Source organism: Perca fluviatilis, chromosome 7 (genome assembly GCF_010015445.1).
Source record: "Perca fluviatilis chromosome 7, GENO_Pfluv_1.0, whole genome shotgun sequence".
Taxonomy (NCBI): Eukaryota; Metazoa; Chordata; class Actinopteri; order Perciformes; family Percidae; genus Perca; species Perca fluviatilis.
Window position 1 is genome coordinate 20,962,299 of NC_053118.1, and position 19,619 is coordinate 20,981,917.

Below are 19,619 nucleotides of genomic sequence, written 5' to 3' on the forward strand. Positions count from 1 at the left end.
AGGGATCAAAGCCGACTCATACTGTGGCCTGGTGGGAAACTCCCAAGAAAAGACAGAATATTGAAGCATGTTCAGAGGAACAGACTGAATTTATAAACTTAGACGTCTGTCCGTCTAATTTAGTCGTTTTAATATTTTATTTATCCTTGTTTGTCAAATCAGCTTTATATTTTATTATTAAAACGCTACGCTAACTCATTAAATTAGACTAATTTTTGGTTGAGTGGAACTGGGTCATATGTTGCTCTTTTTGGTCAGAATGGTTGAATGTTTTGGACAAAGAAATTAAGTTATAAATTGTGGATAATGATATGACTGATTATTACAATAATCAGCGGTTGTTACTTCATAATATGAGTGGGTTTTAGCTCATAATATGTAGTAATGTTGACAATTTGGAAATGTATTGCTTTGACAGAACAAATTCATGTTAGCTGTTCATAAAGAAATTTTCTCATGTTTGACAAGCTGCTACATTACCACCAGATTTTACATTGCCAGCTTTGACAAGCCACAGTGCTCATTTTAAACTGTTGAGCCTGAACCAGAGAGACGCCGACCAGCAGCAGCATCCATGTGGAGCTTCAGTTGAGGTTAATAAGATGTATTATTTTCTGGCCAATTTCTTTTTTCTTTCTATGAATTGAATAAAGTCACCTGACTGTGTAAAATTGGTCTTCTTAAAAATAAAATCCCCTTTGCCTTTTTACATAAGTGTGTGAAGTTGCCTGGACAGCCGTACTTTGATTCAGCTTTAGCTCTCCAGTAGGATCACGTTAAATGTATTACTTTTCCGATTATATTCAATACACACCAGTCAAAGTGTGGCCATCATCAAACACATTAGCTTCACAAAGAACCTTTCTGGTGTCCCACATTCAGGACAGACGCACAGAGATCAAAAAGACTTGTCCGTTCAAAATAATGTACTTTATTGCAAACATTTTGTTTCCTCTATCTCCTGCAACAAATAAATGTATGTACAAAATATTAGTAATCTGAATATGTGAAGAATGTGTTTGTTGATTAGTTTACTGGAGACTTCAGTTAAAAGATGCCTGGCTTTACCAGCAGCTGTACTGCAGCTTTTCATGGATTTGTTATTTATTCCGTCCATCTGTCCGGAGCCTTGCTGACACATTTACAATCTGTAAAGACTTCACAGCACAGACGACACTGTCTGACTCAACTCATTAGTCATTAGACAATGAAAGAAAAGCAAAGAAAAAGTGCAATTTCACTGACTGTGAACTACTGTGAGCGACTATATGACTACGACTTCTTAAGGTTTTTTTCATGGCATATTATACTATGACCTTTTTATTTGACTTTTTATGACATTGTATAGGACGTACTATACTATGACATTTTTATGACTTTTTATGGCATACTATACAATGACTTTTTTGACACAATATACTATTTTTATTACACACTGTACCATGATCTTTTTATGACTTTTTTTCACACTATACTATGACTTTTTATGATAAAGCTTATATTGTACTTAAAAACATTTTTATGACTTTTCTTATGACAAACTATACCTACAACATTTTTAGGACTTTTTATGACACACTATACTATGACTTTTTTATGACTTTTTATGACACTATACTATGACTTTTTATGACTTTTTATGACACACTATACTATGACTTTTTTATGACTTTTTATGACATGCTAAACTATGATTTTTTTATGACTTTTTATGACATGCTAAACTATGATTTTTTTAATGACTTTTGACCTTTTCATGACATACTATACTATGACTTTTTATTTGCGACTTTTTATGAAATACTATACTGAGTTTTTATGAAATTCTATACTATGACTTTAATGACCCACCATACTATGACTTTTCATGACTTTTCTTCTGACAAACTTTTTCCAAGACTTTTTATGACTTTTATTAATGACATACCATAATATGACTTTTAAAGACTTTTTATGACACTATTCAATTTTTTATTGACTTTTGACCTTTTCATGACATACTATGAGTTTTTATTTGCCTTTTCTATGAGAAACATTCCCTTAGACATTTTATGAAACACTAAACTATGATTTTTATGAAACACTATGCTGTGATTTTTCATGACACAATATACCATGACTTTTTGACTTTTCATGACACACTATACTATGACTATTTTGACACACTATAAGGTATGTTTTTTATGACTTTTTATAACATACTATATTATGACTTTTTATGACACACAATGATGACTTTTTTATGACACACTATACTATGACTTTTTTTATGATAAACTATACTATGACTTTTTATGACACTATTTATATGACACTCTATACAATTACTTTGTTAATGACTTTTTAACTTGTCATGACATACTATACTATGACTTTTTATTTGACTTTTCTTATGATAAACTATACCTAAAACATTTTTATGATTTTTCTTATGACAAACTATACCTACAACATTTTTATGACTTTTTATGACACACTATACTATGACTTTTTTATGACTTTTTATGACACTATACTATGACTTTTTATGACACACTATACTATGATTTTTTTATGACTTTTTATGACATGCTAAACTATGATTTTTTTAATGACTTTTGACCTTTTCATGACATACTATACTATGACTTTTTATTTGCGACTTTTTATGAAATACTATACTATGACTTTTTATGAAATTCTATACTATGACTTTTTATGACCCACCATACTATGACTTTTTCATTGACTTTTCTTCTGACAAACTTTTCCAAGACTTTTTTATGACTTTTATTAATGACATACTATAATATGACTTTTTAAAGACTTTTTATGACACTATTCAATTACTTTTTTATTGACTTTTGACCTTTTCATGACATACTATGAGTTTTTATTTGCCTTTTTCCTATGAGAAACATTCCCTTAGACATTTTTATGAAACACTAAACTATGATTTTTATGAAACACTATGCTGTGATTTTTTCATGACACAATATACCATGACTTTTTGACTTTTCATGACACACTATACTATGACTATTTTTGACACACTATAGTATGATTTTTTATGACTTTTTATAACATACTATATTATGACTTTTTATGACACACAATACGATGACTTTTTTATGACACACTATACTATGACTTTTTTTATGATAAACTATACTATGACTTTTTATGACACTATTTATATGACACTCTATACAATTACTTTGTTAATGACTTTTTAAATTGTCATGACATACTATACTATGACTTTTTATTTGACTTTTCTTATGATAAACTATACCTAAAACATTTTTATGATTTTTCTTATGACAAACTATACCTACAACATTTTTATGACTTTTTATGACACACTATACTATGACTTTTTTATGACTTTTTATGACACTATACTATGACTTTTTATGACACACTATACTATGACTTTTTTATGACTTTTTATGACATGCTAAACTATGATTTTTTTAATGACTTTTGACCTTTTCATGACATACTATACTATGACTTTTTATTTTAAGCGATTTTTATGAAATACTATACTATGACTTTTTATGAAATTCTATACTATGACTTTTTATGACCCACCATACTATGACTTTTTCATTGACTTTTCTTCTGACAAACTTTTCCAAGACTTTTTTATGACTTTTATTAATGACATACTATAATATGACTTTTTAAAGACTTTTTATGACACTATTCAATTACTTTTTTATTGACTTTTGACCTTTTCATGACATACTATGAGTTTTTATTTGCCTTTTTCCTATGAGAAACATTCCCTTAGACATTTTTATGAAACACTAAACTATGATTTTTATGAAACACTATGCTATGATTTTTTCATGACACAATATACCATGACTTTTTGACTTTTCATGACACACTATACTATGACTATTTTTGACACACTATAGTATGATTTTTTATGACTTTTTATAACATACTATATTATGACTTTTTATGACACACAATACGATGACTTTTTTATGACACACTATACTATGATTTTTTTGTCTTTTCATGACACACTATACTATGACTTTTTTATGACACACTATACTATGATTTTTTTTGTCTTTTCATGACACACTATACTATGATTTTTTTTGTCTTTTCATGACACACAATACGATGACTTTTTTTTATGACACACTATACTATGATTTTTTTTGTCTTTTCATGACACACTATACTATGACTTTTTTATGACACACTATACTATGATTTTTTTTGTCTTTTCATGACACACTATACTATGACTTTTTTATGACACTCTATACTATGATTTTTTTTGTCTTTTCATGACACACTATACTATGATTTTTTTTGTCTTTTCATGACACACTATGCTATGACTTTTTTATGACACACTATAGTATGACTTTTTATGACATACTATACTATGACTATGTATGACACACTATACTTTGACTTTTCATGACTTTTTTTTTTTTTTTTAATATGAGTTCCCCCAGCCTGCCTATGGTCCCCCAGTGGCTAGAAATGGCGATAGGTGTAAACCGAGCCCTGGGTATCCTGCTCTGCCTTTGAGAAAATGAAAGCTCAGATGGGCCGATCTGGAAGGTTACCTCCCCTTTCTCTGCTTTGCCCGCCCAGAGAATTTGGCCCGCCCATGAGAGAGAGAGACATCATGGCTTTCTAATGAGCAAAGTGGCAGTTGGTCAAGGCCACACCCCCACCCTCCACCTTGACTTTTTTAATGACTTTTTGACCTTTTACCAAAACTCATCTTTCATAAAAGAATTCCACGAATGCTGTTACTTCTGGCGTGTCCATCCTCACGCCCTCACATTCTCATTGTTTTGATTTGATCTTGATCTACAAACTCTAAAACATTTCATTTGACTTTTATTGAAAGACAATGCCTAAGACATTTTTATGGCACACTATACTTCATTTTTATGACATGGTATATAATGACATTTTATGACTTTTTTTTACTTTTTTAATGACTTTTGACCTTTTCATGACATACTATACTAAGACATTTTATTTGACTTTTTTTTATTAAAAACTATACCTAAATATTTGACATTTTATATGACATACTATACTATGAGTTTTCATGACATACTATATTATGACAATGTCAAAATGTATAGAACGGGTCTTTTAAAAAGGTATTACTTCATATACTATGTACTAAACTACTCAACAATATATAAAGTATTTAAAATAAATTCAACCCACAACATTAAATTTACACTTAGGTTAATACATTATTATAATGTAAAAAAACACAGCCATTCATTGACTAAGATTTTAAATGCAGTACATTTACTTGAAATTGTTTTATTGGTACTTTTGCTTGAGTAAAAGAGCTTAATACTTCTTCCAACATTGTATCATTGTACAATCAATGGTTGGTCGGAGAAAATGTCACCTGTAGGTATAAGTGAATAAAAATAATCAGATTAACTGACAATGGAAATAATTATTAATTGCAGTCATAATTCATTATAAAAAGCAAACTAGTAATAAGGCACTCAACAAAGCTACTGCATTTTAAATGTTGTTTATTGTGTCAGTGAATATCTGGTAATTAAAAAACAGTACAAGCAACAGTACCAACTACAGTAATGTAGTAAAACAGTGAAAACTTGCTAAATGCTTGTTCCAACCCAGAACACATCACAGCCCTCAAACAGCTAACACAGTAGCCATGTATGAGCAATTTGTCACATTACATACACAAATCATCTGTACAGCTCTTTGATTAAAGCTTCAAGTGATGTTAACTACTCCATACTCTATTCAGAGAGTCTATTCAAGTGCTCTGACTATAGTTTGACTATGGAGTGCGGGAGTGGATGAGGTCAGTAGAAGATATACAGACATTTCTAACAGATTTAAGGTGTGTGAGGTCAAAACTATGATGAAATCATGTGATGGGGATGACAGTCAGCAAACTCTAAAGTGCTCACAGAAATACAGTCAAACTTGTCAATATCAAGTTATTCTGTGTAAATGTGCTTCAATACTGACAGATCAGCTATGCATGCTTAAAATGAAAAGCTTGGTTGCACGTATGTGCACTCACAATTTGTAAAAAATAAAATAAAAAAGCTTTAAATAAATTAAAATGTACAAACAGTATTCCTCTGGTCTCGGATTCAGACCAAACTCCCTGAAAGCAGGATGTCTAACCGGATCCACTTAAGTACTTCCCATCAAAAAATCAGCGGAGACATTGGCTGATTCAACCGCACAGATATAGATACAGAACAGCGGTAATGAAAGCTTGAACCTTTGTCAAAGCAGAGAGCAGAGAGTTGCAAACTCACAGCTGCTATCACTGAAACGTGAATGACACATTAAGTTAAACTAAAAAACAGTCAACAACTCCTCTTAAGCCTTCACTACAAACTCTACTTGAGCCTCCATGAGGAGAGAGGTAAGGAGTACAGTCACTGCACAACCACATACTAAGTCTGTAGCTTAAAAAAAACTGTGTACAGGGTGGAAATCAGGGGCTTTGTAGATAAAATATATCATTTTGTGATTCACCACGAACCGCACAGTAATTTTAGGCATTGCTAAACATTACATAATTGATTTAGGCACTGGATTTCTGAGAGATGATGTGATTAACATCAACGTCTCCACAATTCATAAACGTAATGCCTGATGTGACGCCATTGGTCCATGTTAGGGATCAGGATGAAAACTTGCATCTTTAAGTTTAGGGTTTTGAATGAGAGTGACAGGTGCCATGTTGCTCAGACAAACAGCTCTGGTATCTGACGGCATCATGGGTGACCAGCCGTTACGCCACCATCTCATCTCGGTCGTTCCTGTAGAGCCAGGTGGCGTAGGGAGGAGCTTCAGGAAGTGGAGCGCTTCCCCCTGAGGAATCAGCCAATAGATAGCCAGGTGACGTTCCACTGGGACACACCCTCTCACTCATTGGTCTTCTTCAGGACAGAGGGGTGGAGTCTGTGAAGGTCCTGAGAGTGACAAGCAATAATGGTTTGGTTGCATCTTTCTGAAGATTTGATCAGCTCATTGAAAGCGTTGCAGATTTTTATCGTCACCTCATGTGGTGGAGCGGCCAGCTGGATTGCACCGGTGTCGGCACTGCAGAGCTTGGGCTCATCAGCATGGCACTGTAGATGTTGGCTGCAACTACCAGGATGCAGAGGAGGATGGGCCCGATGATGGCGCCCTCCAGACCCAGATAGTACGCTCCACCTGCCACCGCCAGACCTGTCAGATACGGGTGTCCACCCCTGAGACACGAGACAAAAAAACAGATCAACACAAATGTAGAAAATGTATGAAATAAAAAAATAGAAAAAGAAATATAAAACATATTTGACCTGACATATATGTAATGTAAATCATGATGTGTATTGTACATGACTTAAAAGCACAGCAAGCGTTTTTAGACTTCAATCACCTTAAAAAAGTTGTTAATTTTTCCTTTCTTTTTTTACTATTTAACAATGTAGAACCCAGGCTATGATTCATAGGTTTTGAAAACACTTAATAATGTAAATTATGTTAATGAAATTTACAGGGCAATTTTACAATATTTTTTATCTGTAGTCTGTTTCCCCTTACCTTAATTTTTGTGACACCTAATCATAACCTAACATTAAACTAAGTTAAGTCGAACCATGAAGGGCGGCGCTACAGGAAACACTATTCAAAGGGGAATAGCCATGGACACATGGCCAGGCTGCCAATAACAGCTGAGATGGAGCATTATTTGGCCCGCTGTCTGGTATTGTTTTCATTAGGTCTATCTCAAACAGCTTTGCCCAAGGAAATGGACACACTGTTTATAGCTAAAAAGAATGGTTTCCTTTTAAAGCCATATTTGGGTAGCAACCAGGCAGTTTGTTTGATGAAATGTGTTGGTCAAATGTGTCAACGCTACAAGGGAAGCTCTAATAACACAAGCTGGTGTCACACATTCGTACCCTGATATGTCAGAGTAGATAGCTGTATCTACAAAATATGTCGGGAGCAGATGGCAGATCAGCAGCAGCAGGGCCTTGGCGCCTTCGCCCTGCACCAACCACAGGTCGCACACCGCTGGCACAGCTGCCCAGTAGGTCCCCAGGAAAGGCACCGCACCCAGGATGGCAGCCAGAGCTTAAGGCCAAGAGAGAGGGATCCAAAGAGTGAGACATACCGACTGTGGCTTGGCAGGTGCAGTTATAGTGACGCCACGATCTGCTGTGAACACGCTGACTCACCAGAAGGAATGAAGACTATGTTGATGCCAAATATGGTGTGAGTGAGCCAAGTGTAGAGGCCGTAGAAGCCAGCCATTTTCAGAGAGGCGTCAAACACTCCTCTTCAAAACAAACAACCACACATGGTCAAAAATGATCTCCGTTAGATTATTGTTTAGATTCTTTAAATAATTATATTGTTAGTGTGTGTGTGTGTGTGTGTGTGTGTGTGTGTGTGTGTGTGTGTGTGTGTGTGTGTGTGTGTCTACCTGATAGCCTCTTCTACAGACTGGCCTATGATATTTGAGGAGGCTCCAGGCTGGGAGAGGGGGGTCAGGCTGATCACCCATTTGACAGGTTTGTAGTATTCACCACTGGAGCTCAGCAGGTAGAAGAGAGTGGTCAGGAAAATCACCTGAAACCAAATATGCAAATTCAGATTATGTAATGTGTACTTGTACACTTGGGAAAAAAAAAAAACACAAAGCAACGGAGTCCCCTTGTACATGTGAATCCTCTACTTTACCACTAAAGCAGGTTACACTAAGAATAGTCATGCCCTTCAGACATATCAAGCATCAAGATCTGTTGCAAATGCTTCCATAAAGGCCAGTCTGCAGAGGGCTTTTCTAATTTCTAGATCTCCAAGTGAGAATTAAGGGATAAATAAAACGATTGGCTGCGCTATCCACACCAAGAACACATATGTTCTTTTTTTAAACAAATGAATACAAATGTACAGTATGTAATGGTAACAATTAGAGGTCCCCCACCAACCACAAACAAGGTTGCTAAATGTTGGCAAACACCAGGGATAACAATGGGAATAGTATCATTCAATCACTGATAAAGGCGGATATGTCCATTACAAAAGAATAAAGATGCAGCAAATGTGAACTTCAAAAGACAATTTATTTTCTAAGTGCAAAGCAGTTGACCCTCAGTTGGAATTTTTGCTGGTGTTAACACAAATAATTAACCTCGTAAATAAATATAAATAACCCCACCCCATGTAATTTTGTGTCAGATGATTCAGTGTTCATACCAGACTCAGGGCAAAGTTGAGCAGAGCCGTGCCGCTGTGGAACAAGACGGTGAGGAGAGTGGTCGTGGTGGAAATGAGGAGGCCGACATTTCTACTCATTACCACCCACAGAGACTCCAGGATCTACAAAACCACGAGGCAACAGTAAACATTTCATCCACAGGAAATCTGTACACCCCTTTGAGACACAGTTAGACTGTACATGCGTCAATGATTTATAACCTGCAGTTGTCCTAACGCCCATTGTAGACAAATCAGGGCAGGGTCGACATGCAACACGTTTTACTGATTCTCAGAAATATAATTTTTGACAACAAGGACAAACAAAGGATGCAACACCCCCTAGGCTTTAGTCAAACGTTATTCAACCAAGAGTTTAGCAAATGATGGACTGACTGATCTATGAAAGCATAATATACGCAAATCAACTGCCTCATACAGAAGATGGTATTAAACACACTCAAACTTACAGAGAGCAGAGTCTCAATATTTTCCTGCAGAAAGGAGGCGACGTCCTTCCAGTCCAGGATCTCGCCTAGCCAGCTGTTCCCTCTCTGAACCGCCATCTTCTGACCACGGTGGCGTCCAGGGTGGGTCATGTTCTGGAAAATGCATGGAATATTTTGTGTATGATATTTGTAAGAGGACAAATCTGTCCCCCAACATCAAGAAGTGAAATGGACTGGCCTGACCTTCACAAACCAGGAGTGGTACAGTCTGTCCCAGAGCTCCAAAACCTGTTTCTCAATCACAGCTGTGTTGTTCACCTTGTCTCCTAACATCTTATGGAGCTGCAGAAAAGAAGAAAGATTCAATGCATAACAACTTACTAAAGTATTCGGGTTTTGCGTCCATATTTTGAGTCAGACATATCAGTGGAAAACATTTAGGCAATTATTATTCGTACCTTTTGCGTTATCCATTCTCTACCGTGTTGATAAACATTAGTAGCAGCTGAATTCAGAGCCTTCTGCACCACACGTGCCTCTGGAAGCAAACTAGAGGACAATGTGAGAAGAAAAGATGATGAGAAATTATTAACTCGAAACACAAAATAAAAAATGATAGAAATAAAAGAGAGTAAACTGTCATACTTGGCCCATTCTGGATGGTTAGACACAGTCTCATTGATGAGGTTACTGGTTACGTCGATGATGTGAACACTTTCATGGTGAACCTAGAAAGATAAAAATGACTTTGACATCCAAGACGATGTCAGTGATTTGAAATGCAGTGAAGTAATTCAACAAGGAACAAAAACCATAGCGGTGAGCAGCAGAGCCATGAGCAGGGTCCCTGTGACCAGGAGGAAGATGATGAAGATGCTGATGATTTTATCCAGAGATCGCTCCAACCACACGACCATCTAAACACAGAGAGGACACAGACCGGAAGAAATAGAAAAAAAGGGGGGGACACAGGGAGGTGACAGAATAGATACGAAGTCAGTACAATTCTGAAGAGGTTGAAAACATGCAGTGATCAGACACATAGAGAAACCTGTGTCCTTCCTATGTGAAGAAGCCATTTTGGATCTGAAAGCTGCCACCTTGGGCCCTGAGAAAAGCAAGGTAGTTGACTGAGTGAGCCAGGGTATCTGTACACATGCATGCGCGCATCCTTGCACTTTAATATGGAAACATGCAAGTAACAAACTCAGGTTGTGTTATCTTTTGAACGCATGACTTTTCTGTCAGTATCTTTTATTTGAAAATTGTTACAAGCCCATCCATCAGTCTTTCAAAGTTCCTTCTGTTGAAATGTGGTGAAATTCTTAACTCAGGTTTCTCAATGCTCCAAAACTGCACCAACAGCCAGCTTATCTCCATCTATATGTGTGTGTTAATGCCACACAAGTCATGTGTTAAAATCAAGTTACTGGAGTGGATGGCTCATTACTGTTAGTGGACACCCATAAGGCCATGTCCCTGTTTGTCATTATATTGATGGGGAAATAATATGGCAGTTAAAGTTCCACTGCATTTCAGCTACACTATGCGATACAGTCCTAAAGTCCAGAATAAATGGTTTAATATTCTAGGTGAATGTTGAACTTTTTTCTTACCGTCCATAAGAATGAAGCTTTGCTTTACATAAGATAGTTGGCAGGCTGACTGATGTGGATTAAATCCAGAACAACAAAATGGAAACACCACATCAGCAAGGACTTATTCTTGATTTTAAAATCAGGCAATTAAACTGATAAGTTAGTACAGTATGTTGATCACCAATTAGCAAAAAATGGCAACACAAGACCACTAATGACACTTTGAAAAGGCCACACAGTCAGTCCTGTTTTTACCTTAAAATAAAAAATACATAATCAACATTACAAACGATGTATTCAGAAATCTCAACATTGCACCAACTCCTGTGTGACATTGTTGTCTCAACAAAAACAGGACATTATATGCTTCATGAATTGGCATTTGTGCTTCCAAAGTTAATGTACAACAACAAACATCCTAGTGTAGGGGCACAACCCGTAGATAAAAAAAGTTAGTGCAGTCTGATAAGTCACCGTTCACAATATTTCCTGCACCTAAATCAGTTTATGTTTTAACTGAGAAACCCAGTGGACACCTGGCTGTTTCTGTAACAGCTTCTATCTTGTAAAAGTCAACAGGTCTCATATCTACAAGAAATGCATTGCATTAACACTTTTGTTATGCTATTAGGGTTTCTTATATCACCATTCAACATTGGTTTCATGTCAAAAACCTACCACGACCATGCCAGGATTCAAGATCTAAATTAAATTTAACTTTTAAAGGTCCCATGACATGAAAATTTCACTTTATGGAGGTTTTTAACATTAATATGAGTTCCCCCAGCCTGCCTATGGTCCCCCAGTGGCTAGAAATGGTGATAGGTGTAAACCGAGCCCTGGGTATCCTGCTCTGCCTTTGAGAAAATGAAAGCTCAGATGGGCCGATCTGGAATCTGCTCCTTATGAGGTCATAAGGAGCAAGGTTACCTACCCTTTCTCTGCTTTGCCCACCCAGAGAATTTGGCCCACCCATGAGAAAGAGAGAGACATCATGGCTTGCAAGCAAAGTGGTCAAGCCCCCCCCCCCCGCCTCTCCTCCTTAATAGCTATAGACACAGAAATGGCACATCCTAAGGAAAGCTCATTGTGGGACTGGCTCTAGTGGCTGTAATTCTGCACCAAGGCTGAATTTCGGGAAAAGGGACTTCAGATACAGTATTAGGGACCACTAAGGCCTATATAAAAGCATCCAAAAAACAGCATTTCATGGGACCTTTAAAGAATAGTAACAGTATTTTTCTATACTCTCCTATTGTCAATACATTTTAATGAAAAGACCAAAATAAACAACATTTTAGTCCATCTCTCAATACATAACACACAGGCAACAATTTATTGTTGGTTTAGTTCTATTTATGGGATTTATTCCTAAAACACATCCTTTGTCCCTAAAACCTGGAGTGTCTAATATGTATGCTACAACATACAGTTAAGGCCTCATAAAAAAGCACCATAAAGAGAATTAAAACTCTTCTAAAAAAGGTCAAAGTTGGCCCAAGTTGGTTTTTATTTAGTGCTTAATGTTGACAAATTATTAGGTGTTTCCATTGTTTTGTTCATCCCTAGCCACATTCCCACCCATAAAAGCTCCTGAAGCGTAACCACATCTCTCCAAGGCTTCCATGACAGTGTTTCTCATACACCTCTATAAAAACATAGTTAACATCAGGCTTATCGGCCAACATTTATTCAGAAACACTGCCCTCTCCTCCCACTAAGCTCTGCTCTGTCTACATCAGCTATCTCTCCATGCAGCTCATACAATCTCAAGCCAAACCTGCCAGTTAGATCACAGCAGGGAAGGTACGGACGAGGCAGAGGGACCAAAGAGTCCCACCTCCCCGACCGTAGCTTCCTGTTACAATAAAAGCAGGAAGCAGGAAAGCAGCGAGAGGATGGACATGTAGAAAGGATGCCAGGGTAATGACGGTGGATGGGTAAAGCGCCAGTCCAAGCGTGAGCTAATGCCTTCTCACACACACCCACACATATATACGGGTTATTATCTTTCTTCTCTCGCTTTCTCTCAAGCACACTCCTTCTGTCAGTCTCTCTTTCTCTCAGCATTCTGCTCCTCCAAATCATTACCTGCTTGTTAAGCCAATGCCAGAGCTTGGGGAGGAGACAAAGAGACATTGGGAAGATTATTTTTGGAAAGATCCTGTGCAGCAGTCATCACATGTACCCGTGTGACAAGAACACATCCTCTTTGGGTACAGGCAGTGAGGGATCAGGAAGTGTAGCGTGGCAGGCAGGATTTAACACAGGGTGTGGACTAGCTATACAGTGGGATGCAAATCATTGTGATTATAAACACACAACATTAGTACATCCCAAAAACCTCAGGAGGAAGACATCTTTAAGTGTATAAAGTGTCAGTTGTCACCTCATAAAATTGTTATGGCAAACAATTGCCTACTTATACATCCATTAGACACGGAGCAACATGATCATTTATTTGGAGTCTTGTTTGTGTTCAAAGCCCAATATTCTTACTCTCTTTTAGCTTGTTTTTTGGAAATATCGTAATCTCTATCTGCTAAATAATTCACTATGTTTACCAGCTAGTTGCTAACTTTGTCTGTCTGCCATTTAGTGCTGAGCAGTTAGTGTACAATCGGTTTTTTTGGGGGGGGGGGGGAGCCACCTGCTGCGTCTCTGCCTAAGTGTCTAATAGACCTTATAAAGCTCAGTAGAACTGAGAGGAACTGCAGAGTCCAGTGATAATTCGGACATTGATGAATATACTACATAAACACTAAAAACACGTACCGGTGTAACAGATAATGTTTGCTTGCCAGGATGAAAATGTGTGAAATCAAAGAAAGAGAAAATAAGGAAAGCGCCTACACCTGCGGAACCTGGAGATCGGTCGGAGATGTTACCTTGGTGTCGACACGCAGCAGGAACTGGGCCAAGCCTTTGATTGGTCCGGGCAGCAGGGCTTCCTCTCGCTCCCGTCCATGCTTCTCCAGCACCGCCCACCATGAGATGAGAGTCCGCTCTGCAAAGCCCTTCAGGCCAAAGTGGACCACCAGCTTCTTCAGCACCCACACTAAAGTATGAATGCAACTATTAGTCTAAGTACAGTAGATCTGAGACGACGCATGTGAAAGGGAGTGTGCATGCATGTGTGTGTTACCAGCCACAGGAATAGGCAGCAGTTGTAGGATCCAGAGGTTGAGCCAGACTTGAACCAGTACAATGGCCCAGACCAGTAGAATAAAGTAGATATCACTGGCTCTATGGGAGCTTTTCTCTCTCTGGAAGAGGCCGCCTGGTAATGAACGAGAGCCCCGAGGGAGCCCAGGAGTGGAGGGTAGGGGGCCCACAGACTGCACACCATCTTGGAGGAAATGAGGGAGAGGGCACAGAGGAAGCATAGAAAAGGAAGAGAAAGATAGAACAAAGCGGTGCGGATGGACAGGAGGTTTGTTGTACAAGTCCAAACCACAAATGGGGAAGCTAAAGGAGAAGTGTCTTAAGCTGCGGTTCCACTAAGGGCAGCTAGAAGATGGGCTAGAAAAATGATTAATGTATCGAATAAAACAACACAGAGTTGAAAGTGAGCTCTCTTACCTGTGGTAGAGTTTTTACTAGGCTCAGTTTTCATCTGAAGGTTGCTACAGGAGATTGCCATGTAAATAGTGTTAGCAGCAAATGACAACACCTGCCCCGACAGCTCTCCTGGGGAGATGAAGAGAGACAGATATTAACAGTCACACGGCAGAGAAAAAAGCTGTGTTTGTGTGTTCCCCACGTGGTCTTATGGTCCCAACTGTCCACTGATTAAGGGAAAAACTGTCCACCTCAAGTAGCTTGTGGTTTAGGTAAAGCTATTCTATAACTTAATCTAAGTGCTGGCTGAGCTTGAGGACCAGAGAAGACAAATTATTATAATGTTAGATAGCTGGTCAACAATATTCTTTCCTAAGGTAGTTCATCAAAGTTAATTATAAGCTGATTTGACCCCCCCTTGACTTTAAAAACAATAGTTTGACATTTTGGGAACTTGTTTGCTTTATTGCTGAAAGTTAGATCAGAAGATTGATCCCCCTCTCATGACTGTACTGTAAATATGAAGCTACAGCCAGCAGCCAGTTAGCTAAAACTGTAAACAGGGGGAAACAGCTAGCCTAGCTATGTCCAAAGGTAATGAAATATACCTACTGTACCAGCACCTCTAAAGATCATAAATTAACATGTTATATCTCTATTGTTTGATTCATGCATTTACCAGTACTCTTTAATACCATATTTACAGTATTAATACCCAGTTGACAGGGAGCAGAGGCTTCTTACTGTGGTAAATGTGAATGTGTGTGTGTCCATAAATCTTCACCTCTGCCAGGAACAGGTGGTTTCTCCTGGGAGCCCACAATGACGAGAGTAACCACAACCACAAATATGGGCACTCTCCACGAGCCGGTCAGAGACACTAAAAACAGAAACAGAAATCAGGCTGGTAATGGCAGATTTTCTCGCTATTTTGGAGAAACATGTTGCTGCATATGTTTTTCAAAATTTTGACCTTGGGTGCATTACTGCTGAAACATATGTATTTATGTTTTAAAATGAACTTATAAAAATACATGAGGACGTAAAAATTACTGATACTATTGATAATTTTAGCCAATCCTATGGTAACAATTTTATTAAAAGGCACATGCCAAACAGAGAACATGTTCTCAGATTTGCCCACAGTCATGTGAAAACCCTACTTGAGCAGAACTTCTTCTTAATAGCTCTCAGTCACTTTTAACATTTCACGCTAGAAGGTCAACACCTCTTTAAGGCACGCCTTAAGGGTGCTAAAAATAATGGAGACTTCCTCATCTTACTTTGTAACTCTGCATGGGTTCTGTCTGATACTAAAAAACAACTTCACTCCCTTGACTTTAGAAAAACACAGTGTTTAAATGTATTTTCTGAAGCCCGCTGCAAGCTGCCCGTTACCTGCCAAGTAGGCAAAACTTCAAGAAACCTTCCCAGGGGTAAAGAGGGAGATTGAATACAAATATGGAATGACAACAAACATGTCTGAACAGACTCTGCAGGCTTTCCCTCCTTCCCACACTCACCGATGTAGAAGAGCAGGATGGCCCAGACAGGAAGAGCCAGGGCCCTCAGGTAGTGCTCAGTGTGGGGACCCCACTTGAAACAAACTGCCAACAAGTAGCCAATCACCACAGTGCACACCTGAGAGGAAACAAAAGAGGCAGAGTTGCAAAAAATTTTAAATTGAAGAGATGTTATGGGGTACAATCACATAAATGAGGTACGAGGGAATTTACCCAGTGTGGGATCAATAAAGTCTATCTCATCTTATCCTATGTAAATGTTGTACATTGTGCTCAGTCGGTGCTTCTTCCACATATAGCTACTATCTCAATATTTTCCTAATATTTTTCCTAAACTGTTCTACATTTCAAAAACATTTGAAGACCTTGAATATCAGACTACTTTCTGGATTTCCCAGACTTCTGTTAACCAACAGACAATAATCTGCTTTTTTGGCAGGAAAAGCATGAAATACGATGCTCCAGTCAGTAATCACGAAGGTCTTAGCTGGTTCCACTCCACACAAAGACATCTTTCGTTTTAATTGAATATAGTGTGTGATCCGTCCTATTTTTGGACAAGGGCCCTGTGTCAGTCTACCTCTGCATTTAGAGAAAGGACAGGCTGTCTGAGGAGGAACATTTAATACAATTAGTATCTAGTCAAAGCGTGGCTGGGCTCAGGCCCCTGCAGCGGTTTTGGAATAATAAGGTATTGATCGATCAGACAATGAAACTGCAGGAAATTTGATTAGCTAAGATACAAGTTTAGGTATATGTTCCAAGAAAAATAGGTTAATGGAATAACCCAGACGCATTCAAGGAAATGCAATTCAAACAATTTGCAGCAATTTGTCATTCTGCAATGCTTTTAATTCAGTCTGATTGTTGATACTGATTATCATTTATGGGGTTATGTTGGGATAGTATCATATTGTGTCATCCTTTAACAATGTAGCTTATACACATTAATGAATGTGAGTTCATTTGAATTAAACTAAGAAAATTAGTACTTCAATCAAATATCACGATATTTTTGACCAAATACCTCGATATCGATACCGCAACGATATTGTAGTTTTGACTATGAGATTTTAGATAAATAATCATCAGTAATGTGGATATAATGACTAAGTGGGTAAAGGCAAATAATAGAACAGTTACAACACCAGTCTGGTAAGTGAGAAAAAAATGACATAACTTTACTGTAATGCAGCCTTTAAAACCAGGAAAAGACAACACTTATGACATATTACGATATCCAAAATCTAAGACGATATCTAGTCACATATCACGATATTGATATAATATTGATTTATTGCCCAGCTCTATTAGTACTCCACACATTTTTTTCTAAATTAATCAATGAATCATTTGGTCTATAAAATGTCAGATCATAGTGAGAATTGCCACTCACAATATTCAAGTAATGAGTTTACTATCATAGAAAACCCAGAAAACTCACGGCTATTTATACTGGACACTTTTACCTGGACACTGAAGAACCTCCTACTGAACAAATCTGTAAACTATGTCATGTCGTTTCCATCAGTGTAAGGGTGTTTTGTGTTTTTTTGTATGAATCCTGGCTGCAAACCAATTTCCCTGCAAGGTACAATAAAGATACTTTGAACTTTGGAGAAGCTGGAACCAGTGAACTTTGATAATTTTCCTCTTGAAAAAGAAAAAAAAGACCTAAATGACAAATCAAGCATTAAACTTTTTGTGGATTATTTTTTTGTCTATCACCTAATCAAATTAGTTGTTTTAGCTCTGTGTTTAACTTCTTGTTTTATATTTCAGGCAGTAACATAATTAATATTGAAAAAGTATTCCTATTAATATTGTGATATAGATTTCAACCATAGGCTATATAGCCCAGCTTCACTCTGTATGCAGCCTGTTGAGGATCCAGTTGAAAGAGCTGACCTCGCCCACAGTAGCATCCACAGAGGGTCTTTTTTCATCATTACAGGGGGGATGTAGTTTCCAGTTGCCACTGTCCATTAACTCACCCACACAGTGTTGAAATAGTCCAGCGCGGCCCCGATGATCCAACAGATGTGCCCGAGGATCACCTGCATGCCAATGACGCTCCAGAAAAGGTAGAGGAAGTAGACAAGCGGCGCCCCGGCCCCGATCACAAGCAGCACTGTGAGCCTCTCCAGCACCAGCCTGCCCATCGCCTCTACCCCGTAGTTCACACACCACACAGGGATAAGCAGGGTCCCCACCACGATGGGCGTCCCGGTTTCCTGCAGGCCGCTTAGCCACGAGCGGCCGAGCCGAGCTAGTGAGTACTTGAAGGGGTGGAGGAAGGTCCCGCAGAGCACTGCCCAAAGCAGCGGGCGGAGGAAGGCCTCCAGGATGAAGTACACCAGGACAGTAGCTCCGCAGCATATAGCCACAAAGATCATAGCCCCCGTGTTGTAGAAGGCCTGTTTGATGTTTTTATCAAACTTCAGGGAGGACGGCTGGGTTAGCAGCTGGCTCACCATCCCGACAGCCGGCTGAACGCTTTCGGAGAAAAAGACAGAGTGAGGCCGCCCAGTGAAAGGACTCTCCTGGGGAGAGACGCAGGCCGGCTCCGGCGCCGAGTCCTCCTCGTCTGCCATGTTCCCCGATTCCGTCTCGGTCGGTCCACCCGAGGGGATCCACCGCGTGAGGGAGGAAAACATGTGACGTAGCACTAACGAAATGCCCAAGGGCACCATGGGCAATGAAGTGAAAGCGAGAAAAATATGTTTCCGGTACTTTTTAATAATATTTTTTTATATAATTTCTCCGTTTTCTTTCATTTGTTGTTTTGTTTGATGTTGAATTATTTATTTACTTGTATCATTATTTATAATATTAACAATAATAATAAATATTTGATCTACGTAAAATGCCCAAGGGCACCATGGGCAATGAAGTGAAAGCAAGAAAAATATGTTTCCGGTACTTTTTAATAATAATTTTTAATATAATTTCTAGTTAAATAGTTTTCTTTAATTTTTTTGTTTTGTTTGTTGTTGAGTTATGTATTTACTTTCATCATTATTTATAATATTAACAATAATAAACATTTGATCTACGTAAACAAATAAGGTTCTTGTTTTACTTTTAAGGTGTGGTGCTGCGTAATGTATTTTAAGTCTATTATTATATTATTATACTTATATTTAGCATTTTTAATTTCACACTTTGGTGCCTCACAGTGGTAGTATTATAAAAAGATATGGTTGAAGACAGCAATGCACAACACATATGCCATCAGATCAGAA

At 38.0% G+C, this 19,619-nt stretch overlaps 1 protein-coding gene across 3 annotated transcripts; it reads right to left on the minus strand.

The window, feature by feature from the left end:
• Positions 1–5,514: 5,514 nt before the first annotated feature.
• On the minus strand, positions 5,515–19,035 carry tmem245 (transmembrane protein 245). 3 transcript variants are annotated; one of them, XM_039805908.1, is made up of 18 exons: positions 18,369–19,034; positions 16,375–16,492; positions 15,636–15,731; positions 14,873–14,980; positions 14,436–14,639; positions 14,179–14,348; positions 13,382–13,405; positions 10,505–10,609; positions 10,338–10,420; positions 10,151–10,241; positions 9,936–10,034; positions 9,714–9,845; positions 9,244–9,366; positions 8,468–8,613; positions 8,220–8,320; positions 7,941–8,115; positions 7,050–7,244; positions 5,515–6,962 (listed from the first exon to the last, which is right to left on the minus strand). In XM_039805908.1, the coding sequence occupies exons 1-18, from the start codon at positions 19,029–19,031 to the stop codon at positions 6,932–6,934; spliced, it is 2,664 nt and encodes an 887-aa protein (XP_039661842.1). In that variant the 5' UTR covers positions 19,032–19,034; the 3' UTR covers positions 5,515–6,931. The 3 variants fall into 3 exon arrangements, with proteins under 3 accessions (XP_039661842.1, XP_039661843.1, XP_039661844.1); XM_039805909.1 differs by lacking the exon at positions 13,382–13,405; XM_039805910.1 differs by lacking the exons at positions 7,941–8,115; positions 8,220–8,320 and having other exon boundaries at positions 18,369–19,035.
• Between the last annotated feature and the right edge of the window lie 584 nt (positions 19,036–19,619).